We start from the raw sequence: 12,959 nt of genomic DNA, 5'->3' as shown, positions 1-12,959 counted from the left end.
GCTCAAAAAGTTGAAAGTAAATGAAATAACAACAACAACAAAAGCAAAAGAATTGTAATAATAGTTTAAAAAATGAAAATGAGTGAAGAAAGATCAATTTACATAAACAGTTTACTTGAAAAAAAAACAACAACTCAAAAACATTTAACATATTTGTTAAAATATGTTCTTGATGAACTAATGTTGTGCCATTTAAAAAAAAATTGTTAACAAGGATATATTAAACTGAAGAGTTAAACATAAAATAAATATTCTTTTCTCTTTTTTTTTTATTTGTACCTTTCATTATACACAATACAAAAATGTTAGCTGTGAGATAATAAACATATAAAAAACAACAACAACAAAAAAACAAGATTGGATCTTTAAAAAAAAAAAGTTTGTAAAAATGTACATTTTCATGACACATTAAATGACAATAAAAGGAGAGCCATTTTAGAAAAGTATACCTACCACCAGTTCCTGGAGTGCATAAAAGGTTGAAAAGGAAAATGAATAACATTGGTAAAAAATACCACAAGTCCAGAATATGTGCACATAAATGAAGAGAATGAAGGACTTAACAGCAAAAAAAATAAAAAATAATAAAATAAAATGAAACAAGCAAGTTTAAATTATAAAAAAAAAAATGATTTAATTATGAAAGAACTGGCCAAGAGGTTACAAAATATGATACTTGATAAGAATAATTATTGAAAAAAGTTATTTCATTTTAACAAACACCCATTTTTAAAAGTCAACTAATAGAAAACAAAAGTTCATGGCACATTTATTTCTCTTGAAAGTAAGGAGTTGAAATGTCCAACACCAATTAGTTGCATAAATAGAAAACTTCAAAGGAATGGTAGCTATAGCATGGTGAAACAATTTAATTTTTTTTTTTAAATACAATAAAATTTTTTTTTTGTTAAGTCCTATTTATTTTTCTAAACTTTGTTATACTCATGAAATAATTTCATTACAATTTTCTGATCTTTACATTTGTATCAGTAAAGATTGAAAAGAAAAGTTAGGAAAGAAAGTAATCTTTATATTTGTTGTATGAATGTAGTTTTATGTGTTTCCAATGCTAGTATCTTGCACTAGATGTGTATCTAGAGTTGAGGGTAAAAGTACATAACTACTGATACCAATCACTGATTCAGGATGCTGTAATACTGACAACAGCAAAACAACATTGACTTTTGAAGAAGCATTAAAGTAAGTGGGAGAAAAATAAAAGAACATAATAAGGAAATCACATAGTCTATAAGTCTACAAAAAAAAATGGTACTATGAAACTATGAACTAATGTTACTAAGAATTCCATTTTTGTGTTATTTGCCTGCCATTGCCCCAGATTCTCTTTAAAAAAAGTACTACAAAAGAAAGTGAAAGGCTTTAAAATATTTGAACAAAACCTTATACTAAAATTGGTATGAAGAAAACAAAAACACACCTTCTTTGTATAAAAAAACCCTACTCTCCCCTGTCCCTCCCCAATTCCCTTTTCAAGGATTTTACCTATTATTTCGATACAAGAAATAGATGCAAATATTCCACAATAAAACCCAGTCTTACAAATGTGTTTACAAGAATGTGGATAAACAGGTGAATGAATGTAAGAAATAGAAAGCTATCAAACAAATGAAAGCAGAACTAACTGACGTTTTGTGAATGATATGACAGTTTTCTACGACTGAAGTTTGGATGTAAATATTGATTTGAAAATAAAAACAATCCCACCAATGCTATGGCAATAATAAATACATTTTTAAAAAAGAAAAAAAAACAAGGTCTTCTACACATGAAATATAATGAACAATTACATTTATCTTTGCTTTTCTAAAAATTATAATGATTTTTTGAATAGTTAAAGGTAACTATGCTTAGAATTTACTGTACCTAGTAACAAGATCTTAAGTATATTACCACAATACACAAATCAACTTTAAAAAAAAGATAAGCATTTTGTATAATTCATCTAATTGATAATTTTGTGTTATAAATCTAAATATGTTCATGTGACAGACAAGTACATTTCTAAAGAAAAAAAATAATACAGAGAAAAAAAATATTTTAATAATACAGATGACGAAGAAAGAAAAAAAAAAGTTTTTCAGCAAACTATTTCTCAAAGTGACTAAGTTAAAAAAACAAAACACTACAGCTAATGAACATGTGAATCAGGAAGAAAATAATAGGTAATTTGAAACTGAACTACACATCAATGACATGACAGAAATAAGATCACCTTTTTTACGGCCTGTGTGCCCAAGACGAAGAATAGTAGATTGAACATTATTTCAGATGAAAACAATTATTGTCAGATAAATCAAAATTTGGTAGGGAAAATTAATTTACTTTGTTCAAATAGAAAAGTACCCAATTGAAAAGTGCACACATGCATTTCATGCTTTAAAACCGTTTCCAAATGCTGTGTACATCCAAGCAAAGCACAGCGCAGAGTTTCCTCTACATTACTTGTTAAACAATGCTAGATTAATGGTTAAATGCACTACTTTAGATTTCTAGACAAACATAATGCAGTAAACATATTAGCTCATATCTGCCTGGATGTACGATAGATTCATTTAAAAAACAGAGAGAAAGAGAAGGCTTAGAAGAATATAATGCTCAAAACACAAGTTCATTTGGTCTAGTCTGATGAATAGTTTTTATATTAAATGCCAAATTTATAGACAGAAACAAGTTTAGAAATATAACAGAATAAAAAAAGAACGATATACTGCCCACAGTTCTTTTTTTAGAAGTTACTTTCAACTTACCTTCTATTTTTGCATATTCAGAAATTCTGGTATAATTCACTAGAGCCGCGTTTTCCAAACATTTTTTAATGACCTGTCGTACTTCTTCAGGTGGAACTGGTGTGACTATATCTTTCATTAAAACCTGAAATTATGTAGTCACAGATGTTAACATGAACATTTATATCTAAGAAATAAAAGAAAAAAAAGAGAGACCTAAAGGGAAACAAACCTTTTAAGAAAGAAAGAGGATTAAAGAAAAAAAGAGGATTAAAGAAAGAAAAGAAAATGGTTTGATACAAATGGAAATAAATTAATTCTAGAAATTATGAGCTTATGAGAACTAGAAGGAATCCTTATGAGCAAACTGTACAACACAAAACATTTTTCCTGGAATTAATAAACTGACCACTGATAAAAAAAGATGTCAGCAATTCTAGTATTTATATTTACTTGACTGTTGAGTAAAAAAAAAAAAAGTACAAGAACCCCATTCATACCTTGTGATCTATAGGGCAGATAATGTAAAGATCATCTGGTTCCATGGCTGACAGTTAACGAGGGTGTCGTGGCCAGCACAAGGACCAACTGCTTTTACTTTCCCCAATTAATGTCAGACGAACAGGCATCATAAAAATCGCGAAATTTAAAGTATCATCAAGATTCGAATCAGACTCCTTGATTCAGAAGCCAAACACTTTACCACTCAGCCACCATTTACTGTTGAATGTAGAGCTATTTACAATTGTATGAAGACCCACTAGTCCCAGGAGGAAGAGTAAATATGGCTCCCAATAGAAAGCAAATTTTAAAAGTTGTTAAAAATAAAGGCAGATGGGTCATTTACTCACAATTATGCTGTCAGCTAGAGAAGAAATTAAGACACACAAATTTAAAAAAAAAATAGAAATACCCTTTCTAAAAGCGACAATGTTGCTTTCAAAGCACCTTCTGGACGTCCAAAGGGAAAACAATATCTAAAGAGAGAATTTACTCAAAATAAAACAACAAATTAAATGTTTATTTTTAGAGTTGTTTTTTTTTTAATTTATGCAATGCAGACCAAATTAAACTGAGGTAAGTTGATGCATACAGTAAACAAAATTGAAACTAACACTAGCAAGTTTACCTAAAATGTGTGATCTGATTCTCCAGAAGTATCCTCAATCTTTCTTTTATTTCATCAAATGTCGTTCTCTCTGCTTGCAAAACTGTGCCTATACCATCAGGCCTGAAAAAAACAATAAAACTTTGAGAACTAACCAAAATTGACAACAATATTTGAGACATTCACTCAGAAATCTAGGTACTCATGTCTTAGCCCATTGTAAACAAAAAAATGTTCCCTAAATAAAACACAAACAGATGTTGCTGCTTTTATATAATATGGGATATAAATGGTAGAATACAATTTCAAGAAAGGGATGCTCTAGGGCAGGGGGTGGGCAAATTACGGCCCGCGGGCCAGATGCGACCCGCCGAGGTGTTTTATGCGGCCCGCCAACACCTACAGAAATCAGGTTTGCCCACAGTATAAAGATAGAAAAATGCAAATATTATAAACAACTTTTAAATAGATTATTGAAACTGTCTTATTATAAAAAGTTTTAAGTAAACGACGACTAATGATTATCGGCTATACATCGATACACACAATTGAAGACACAATGCTATGAAGAACTGTGTTGAGTGTTGGGTAGGCTTGGAACAAGATGGCAAGTGTAACAACTGATGGAGCGCAATCTTTGACTGAGAACCATAAACTCGAAACAGGAAAGTTTGCACAAAGCTGCATGTAATTTCAACATTGAATAGTTCTAATGGGAATAGTATATAAGATTAATAGGGCTAGAGGTTAAAACCACATGTAGTCTGATTTTGAATAAATAATCCAATATATCCGCTATCTTAGCATAGGCAAGGCAAAGGAGAAAAATATAAAATCTCAAGGAAGAAAGTGCTTGTTCCTTGAAGGACCTTGTTACCAATATTTCTAATGAAGAGTGGAAGACAAATTTCATGTTTTATTTTACTTATAACTGCTATTGCAATTGATTGTTTACATATGAAATGTAAATACATGTTAAATCTTTTCAAACAAGACTTTCCCATTTCTACAAGCAAGCAAAAGAAAATAGTTTTGTAATTTTCCTTTACTGAAAGGTGCAACTATTATTAGTGGAATGATTTAAAGTACAACACTTATAAAGATTCCTTTATTGTGCAATTTATAAAAGCAAATTTTAAGACGCCAAGAACCAGTTTTTAATACCATCAGCTCACCATTTAGCACAGAAGCCGATCCAGAGGACATAACTCAAAGCAAAGAGAAGTTCCAGTCAGTACTAACACAGGAGTCTTATGGGTGCCAGAAGCTGTATTTCCACACTTAAAAAAGCTTTGCTGCTGTTCACACTATTTGGGTACACATACATCAGTTCTTCTTCTTCGTTCTCATTTTACATATTGGAGGGTTCAGATCAGTAATAAGATATGAACTGCGTAGTAGTTTCCAGTCTTGTTCGGGTCTCTTGATTAAGTATGCACAATTGAAGGACATGGTCAGCATTCTCTGGTTATGCTCCACAAGGGCAGGTTTCGCTCGTCCCGACATTTAACTTATGGAATATTTATTGTCTCGTTCAGTGAGCAAGCATCTTTTTTTTGTGGAAACTAAAATAGTATAATCACTGGTCAATGTTGACTGACTGTAATTTGACAGCAGTCACACACGGGGGTAACAACTAGTAAGATAGTTTCAGAGTTAAGAAACATTATGTACGAGTGTAAGAAGTAAAATACTGCACATTAAGTACAACTGTATATTTGTGTGGATACTGTGATATAAAAAGACAACAGCAATTTTTAAAAAAATGTAAAATTGGTTTAAAAAATTGCTAACTCTTGTTGTAATTCAACGTGGAGTGTGAAAATAAAGAAAGAAACGTGAATATAATACAGTGTATATATGAATTAAAAGACATTCTACACAGCAAGCTTATAAGCTTATATATATATATATATATATGCGGCCCGCCATTCCCAAACTTTTTTTTTATGCGGCCCTCGATACAAAAAGGTTGCCCACCCCTGCTCTAGGGGGAGGGAAACAAAGCAATAAATATTTCATTTCAGCACTTAGCTTCACGTTTATATTGAATAATTATAAGCTTTCATATGCTGTTACAAACTGATGAAGAATGCCAAAGTGTGAGGGCAGTGCTATCAATAAATAAGAACCCAATAGATTACACCAAACCAAAACTCACTACCTTACCTGTTTCCATGGACATGTGAGGCACAAAAGGCAAAGCTATAATGTATAAGAGTTGGGTCAATAAGAATTCCTTTCTCAGCTCTTTCTAGGAGGTCATTTAAATAGCATAGATGTCTGTGACAACCTCGCACACCATAGCGAGAACAGTATTCATCTAGAACAAATACTTGCCCTGGGCTGAACCAACCCTGTTAGAAATATAGATAATGTCAACTAATGTATTTTCTTTTTCCTTTAACAAGTGTTTGAATTTCCTCTTTTTTTTTTTCTTTTAAAACTAGATTAATAGTGCTGAATAATCTGCAAAAGATGCTAAAAAAGTTTTCCTTGTATTCTCTACAGTTGACAGATATGACAATTAGCTTCTATCTAAAACAAGTTAGTTGGAAACACACACACACAAATGAACTTTTAAACATACATAGGGTAAGTTTGTGTGTCAAAATTAGAAATTCTAAGAAGCATATTTTAATTGATTTTTAGAGTCATTATGTACTATGATCTATTAAGTGTTTATATATTTTATTTAGACTAATGATTTGATTAGCCAAGTCATCTTAATATGGGTGGGATGTATGGCTTTAGATTTCACTGATACCAATGATTTGATTAGCCAAGACATCTAAACACGGGTGTGATGTGTGGCTAAGTGGCATAGATTAAGTTCAAATCCCTATGTAGACTTGGAATTTTAATGTAAGATTTGACTTGACATGAATTATGTTTGCTAAGTTCCTCAAAACAGTTCAGAAACCTCCCAGATATCACATCTCCCAACAAATGTGATTGCCCCAGAGGACTGAACATGCAACTCAGCCACACAGAATAGTAGATGTTACATAAATATACATAAATATAGTTTCCTATAACAAGGCTTGATTAAATGAAACAAAAGCTTTATTCTTGACATCTTACCAGACATGTGTAAGCATCATTAAGTCTATAGTCTAAAGTCAATGTCTGAAGAATGCTAAACAACTCATGATGTTCAAAATTACAGGGATTTGCCAGAACAAATTCATCCAGCCCATGTTTACGTGCCCTGTCTGCATCTGTTTGGAGGATAACATTACAAAACGTTGAAAAATCAGCTTTTAATTAATTACCACAAATGCACTTAAAAGTTATGATCAAGAAATTAAAAAGCTGGTGAACAGAGCATCTCAGAGTTTCCCTTTTTCCATGTTGCGAATGCTGCAATCAACATTCAACCATTAAAAAATCATTTTGAGTTTCTAGCTTTTCCTAGGAGATAAGTACAATTTTGAATGACAAGGTGTTTCTACTAAATTGAAACAAGGGTCAAAATAAGTCAGCTTTTATTTATCTAGTGGTAAAGCACTTGACTTCCAAACCAAGGTGTCCATAGTTAAAACTGGGATTTTTTATTTCAGGATCTTTAGGTGCCTCTGAGTCCACCCAGCTCTAATGGGTGCTTGACATTAGTTGGAGAAAAGTAAAGGCGGTTGGTCATTGTGCTGGCCACATGAAGCCTTTGTTAACCATGGGCCACAGAAACAGATGACCATTACATCATCTGCCATATAGACCATATAGACCATAAAGGTCTGAAAGGGGAACTTTACTTTTCTTTATCAAACCTTATTTAGAAATTACTGTAACCTATATGTTTTAGTTATACATCATAAAATCTGAAATATAGATGTTTTGCAGTACAATGTTGAGTGCATCTTAGTTTGTGATGTCCAATGGAATTGTGGATTCATATTTTGTTCATTAACTAAATTCATTTGTACAGCAAGAATCAACCCTACTAGAACAAGGAGTTTTAGTTATGATTAATTAAACTTTAGAAAATGAAGATGGAAGACAGAGACAATCACCAACATGGATGTCTGCATTGAATAATCTCACAACATTGGCTTTTGTTTAAACTTCTCAAGTATTCAGAAAAATGAAGAAAAGAAGTATGAATGAAATTTACTATTGTTTTGAAAAAAACTGGGTCGACTGAAATGGCCTAACATTCTACATTAAAACTACAATTCTTCAAAAAGACTAAACCTCCAATCTCCCAGGTAGGCTTAAAAAACATAGAATTTGACTACCAAGTTGTAGTTCCTAGACTGCGTAAAAAAAATTACTTAATCTTTATTTGTTGGACCGATGAATGTTTCAAAAGTAAATCAATCTGATATTTTACATTAATTTATATAAAAAAAAGAGTGTATAAAACAAATATAATCATAAAAATCATGATTTAGTATGCAGCATAAGAAAGCCAAATTAACAATTATTTTTTAAACAAGCTATGCAAACAACGTTGCTGTTTTCATATTAATTGACAAATGAAAAATTTTAGGTAAAGGTTGATCAGTCATAAATAAAAAGGAGATGTCTAGGAAAAGAAAAAAATATGATGAAATATAGCTAGGGAGGTTTATCTATACACTTTCTGTTTTAGTCCTAGCACTTTCAGATAGTAGTTGTAGGGTAAGTTAATATATAATTGATAAGTAAAGAACTTTAAAAAAAATTGGCTTCTAAAGAAAATTAAGAAAAAAAAATACATACATAGGTCTAAGCCTACTTAAGGTAACTATTGCTATAGATAAAATATTTGAACTGGTATTTTAAGTGTTGAGTCTCAATACTAATAAACAAATTACCAATTTATACTAGGTTTAAATTTCATTTTCTTTTTCATTAACTAAATAAAAATAATTAAAGTTAAAACAATAAAAAGTCATCAAAATACCTGCAACTTTAAGAAAAAAAAGACTTCAGCTTATATATTTTTTCTTACTTCATTTTATTTAGAAATGCTAAAAAATTATATCTTTAACTGATTGATAAAATGTGCTGTATGTATACAGTAACTAATTTTTTATGAAACTTCATTTCATTATTGAAATACCTGGACAACAAAAAGAGCAGCAAAAGAACTGTTGACCTATTAACCAAATGGTTTCTACAGTAACTAATAAGAAGGCTGAACTATGTTCATGTTTAAGATTTACAGTGATTAGATCTACTTACTTTTTAAATCTGTTTGGCTGTCTAGAAAAACAAAAGTGTGTTCAACAACAAAGTCATTTAAAAATTGGTATTTTCAATTTATGTTGGCCAGCATTTTCAACTGATTTTGTATCATCATAAATGTTTCTTTTTTTTTTTAACAATGCTTTAGCTGATCATGAGTCTTCTCTTAATTAAAATGTAAAAGGAAAATTTATTTAAGAACAAAGCTTGTATATTATTGAACAAAATTTCACCATTTAAGAAATACAAGTAGATGTTTTGAGAAAGATTTATGGATCTAATATTTTCTTGCTATAATAAGTGTTGAGACTAAAAATTGTTACCTTTTAAAATATATTAATTAATGTTGAAACTATATAATTATAATATTACACCTAATAATTATAATATTACACCTATTTTTAAGCATAAGACATTTTCATGTTGTCAAAAAAATATTGACATCTTAACAATCAGTGTCAAAACTCAGGTGTCCATGTTAAAGTTAAAACAAAATTAAATCCATTCAGTTGTACTAAGTTCAGAGGATAAAATTAAGCTTATAAAAGATAAATCCATTTTAAAAATTCATTATTAAGATGAAAACAGTTCCAAAAAAATATTCTTAGTAGAATTTGTGGCTTTTAAAGAGGACACCTAATACAGTAGAAAACAGCCATCCTTAAGTATATGTTTGTAATCTCATATAAAATGTTATTTTTTAAAAGAGTATGTTATATTTTCTTCTAAGTGAAAACCAAATTGTTGACAACTGTAGGCCTACTTGTTTTGTCATCACTTTTAATTAAAGTGTGCCCAGAACTTTTAGTAAAGGCTAACTAGTAAGCTAATTAGGTGTTGTTGTTTCTAAATTATTAAAAGTAGACTATTTTTTTATGTTTGTTGTTCTATTTTATAATAAGTGTGTGTGTTTTTATTTAAATATTTCAAAAAACAAAAAATGTATATAAAATTATGAAGCAATTATGATTACCTCCTTGCATTCGAGAGATTTGTGTGTTAGAAATCTTGTTTGTCTGCACAACAGGAGGCACTGGTTTATGTGTCTGTCCAGTAGCTCTGTAAATGGCCTGTACCCATAAGGTGCGCTCAGATTCATCTTCTGTTGCAAAGTTTAAGCTGTCACCTTCCTTGACCAAATTGAAGAAGTACTTTCCTCCATCTAGATCTGAAGAGAGAAAGAAATAGGAATTTTGTTCATATGCTCCCCCCACGATGACTACTAAAATACAAGTTTTTTTCTTTATGACTTTCAATCAAAATAAATAATCTCATCAAATACCTTGAAGTGGCTCACAGTAATCAACAGTAAAACCTTCTAATTGCATCATTTCTGTTGGGTCAGGTTTTTTTTCTCTATATGAGCACATTGCAAATGTGTATTGAGATACCTGGAATGTATTAGCAAATTTAAACGAGTACACTTAAAACTCAATAATTAAGATAGCAATCTCTTTTTTTTTTTATAAATAATATCTTCACAACTATATTATAGAACTGCATCAAAAGGTTCTGCCCCCCTCCCCCCTTCTTAACATTATTATGAACAAACTCTTTCATTACCTGCACAAGAACAAAGTAACGTTTTTTCCATTTTTTCCAAATTGTTTTTCCCAGTGCATACAAATACCTGTAACAAAAACATATTTGTCATTATTAAGTATCTCTCAGATTTATACCATTAACTACTTTTTTTAATGATTTAAAACTTCAAATTTCAAAGGTTTATTTAAATTCGCATTGTTTAAAATCTAATGTCTCACAAATACATAAACTAGCATGATAGCTTCTTCTTTTTTGAAGTAATGTCAGTATTTCATAAGATAAGATAAATGTGTTAACATGAAAAAAGTGAGTGAGAAATATGAGAGACCAACCCGCAGTGTTTCATATTTTGTGGTTTATCTATCCTCACTGCAATCTTTATTCTTAAATCATCTGGAAAATTTTTTGTTTTGTGCATATGGTGCCATTCAGGAGTTCTTGAGCTATTGGCTGTTGGTCTGATAACAACCTTTTGATACAAAAAATAAAAAGTATAATTCTTGTCACGAAGTTAATTAAAAAAATTAGTCACGATAGTCCTAAAGCATAAGAAAAATATGCAAAGGTATAATAAAAACAAGGTTACAAAGACAGTTTGTGTGGAAACACAAACTCAAAATCAGCCCCCGAAGTGGTCCACCCAGGCAGGTATCAGTATTTTCAGAAAGAACATCAGAATTAAATTCGATCAAAGACAAATAACAGAAAAGAATGGAGAAAGAAGGTTGACAGATCTTGTGTGGTACCCCAGTGGTCTAGCAAACCAAAGGATAGGTGAAAGTGAATGTGAAGTTAAATGTGAACCTGTTTACTGATGTCTTATAATGAATATCTAATTGATCTAATTGCTTTGTAAATGGTCAATCTCTAATTCCTCAAAAAAAAAAAAAAAAAAAAAATTGTGTATTCTATTTATCATTTCAGATATTGCAGTTCACACGATAATATGAAAAATTACTTATTAATTGTTTTCAATTTTTTTCAACTTATATGCATACTAAATAGATTTTTTCTCTTTAACAAAAAAGAAAACATTTTTTTTCATGTAAATGTAGTAGTTAGTATGACAGAACTTACATAACTTAGCAATACAAATGTAAAAAAAATAATTTTTGACAAAATCAAAAACCGTTTGCAAAATGTGTTAGAAATATGGCAAATAGTCATCTCCCCTACTAAAGAGTCTCCAGTGTTTGTTACTATTAAAAGTGAATAGTTGTAAAAGTGGTGTATTTTTATGAAAAAACTGCTTGCATAAGTGATTTCAAAAATTAAAAAATTAGATTTTTCGCTTTTAGAAAAGAAAAAAGCAGCCGTTGCATCAGAACTTTGAATGGACTAAAATATTATAATGTCGGATTTTCACTATCTTTTCTAGTTTACGAGATCTAAACGGGACGGACAGACATTTCACACAAAACTATCTTTTCCCCTTTCGGGAGTCGCTAAAAAAATTAAAAGAAAAGTTGTTTTTTTCCAGAAGTTCCAAGAGTTTTTTTATCTCACTCCCAAATCTTGAACATTTACTAAAATGTCTGTCTGATCATGATATGATATCCCTCCAGCCATACCTGCACTTAAAAAATGTAAAGTACCCATTGCAGACCTTGGGATCTACAGGGTGCTAATTCCCTTGTCTTTGATTAGTTTGTATATTTCATTGAAATAAACAGCAAATAAAAGTAAATAGACTCAAAATGAAAGTTATACTTTTCCCAATTCTTTATCTTCTAGACTGAGCATCCCTGAGCTTTCAGTGTACAACTTCACTTTAACAACAGGAAGTGGATGAGTGGTTGTAAAATCACCCTGCGTGTCCCATCTGCAAACAAAAGTTGGATTTAAAGTTATTTATTTGATGACATTGTCTTGGAAACCAAAAAAGTTTAGCCTCTTTTTTATAAACAAGGTAACAAAAATAGTAAAATTTCAAGTCCTCTGACTAGTATGCTTATATTTCATTTCAATACAACCCTAAGGAGTCGGCTAGATCATAAGCATAAAATGGTGAAAGAAATTATGGTTAATAGAAGCAATACATATTGTAAATATGCTAAGCAACCTATTTCTGTGAGCTCATAATGCACAAAACAGTTACTCTGTAAACACTTTGAAGACCAGCTGAGGCATCCGATTAAAGGGAAATACTTGACTACTTTTGCAAAGATCTTTGAGAATACAATACCAATGAAGCATATATAATTAAATCTTTGATCCACCTCAAAAAGACAACAGTTTCACCCGTGTGATGTTGATAAAAAATATGTAGAATCTGCAATCCTAAAGATTATGACTTAGATATAAAAACTAGTTTTAAATGTCAGCTGATGTTTCAGCTAAATGCATTAAAACAAACAAAAAAAAAAAAAGATAAAAATATATGGAGA

At 30.5% G+C, this 12,959-nt stretch overlaps 1 protein-coding gene across 7 annotated transcripts in view; it reads right to left on the bottom strand.

The window, feature by feature from the left end:
• The window catches only part of LOC106078152 (calcium-dependent secretion activator 1-like), a 46,789-nt gene that overhangs the window by 19,794 nt on the left and 14,036 nt on the right, over nt 1-12,959 (bottom strand). For 4 of the 7 annotated variants that reach the window (XM_056025226.1, XM_056025227.1, XM_056025229.1 and 1 more), the window contains 11 exons: nt 12,283-12,394; nt 10,905-11,041; nt 10,591-10,657; nt 10,310-10,418; nt 10,001-10,195; nt 9,025-9,045; nt 6,940-7,076; nt 6,025-6,212; nt 3,877-3,978; nt 3,661-3,724; nt 2,769-2,892 (listed from right to left, as the gene is read on the bottom strand). In XM_056025226.1, coding sequence (XP_055881201.1) covers nt 2,769-2,892; nt 3,661-3,724; nt 3,877-3,978; nt 6,025-6,212; nt 6,940-7,076; nt 9,025-9,045; nt 10,001-10,195; nt 10,310-10,418; nt 10,591-10,657; nt 10,905-11,041; nt 12,283-12,394 — 1,256 coding nt within the window. The remainder of the gene's footprint in view (nt 1-2,768; nt 2,893-3,660; nt 3,725-3,876; nt 3,979-6,024; nt 6,213-6,939; nt 7,077-9,024; nt 9,046-10,000; nt 10,196-10,309; nt 10,419-10,590; nt 10,658-10,904; nt 11,042-12,282; nt 12,395-12,959) is intronic. The other 3 variants (XM_056025228.1, XM_056025230.1, XM_056025232.1) reach the window with 1 other exon arrangement.

This window comes from Biomphalaria glabrata, chromosome 4 (assembly GCF_947242115.1).
Source record: "Biomphalaria glabrata chromosome 4, xgBioGlab47.1, whole genome shotgun sequence".
Lineage (NCBI taxonomy): Eukaryota > Metazoa > Mollusca > Gastropoda > Planorbidae > Biomphalaria > Biomphalaria glabrata.
This window is presented reverse-complemented; position numbering and strand designations above follow the sequence as displayed.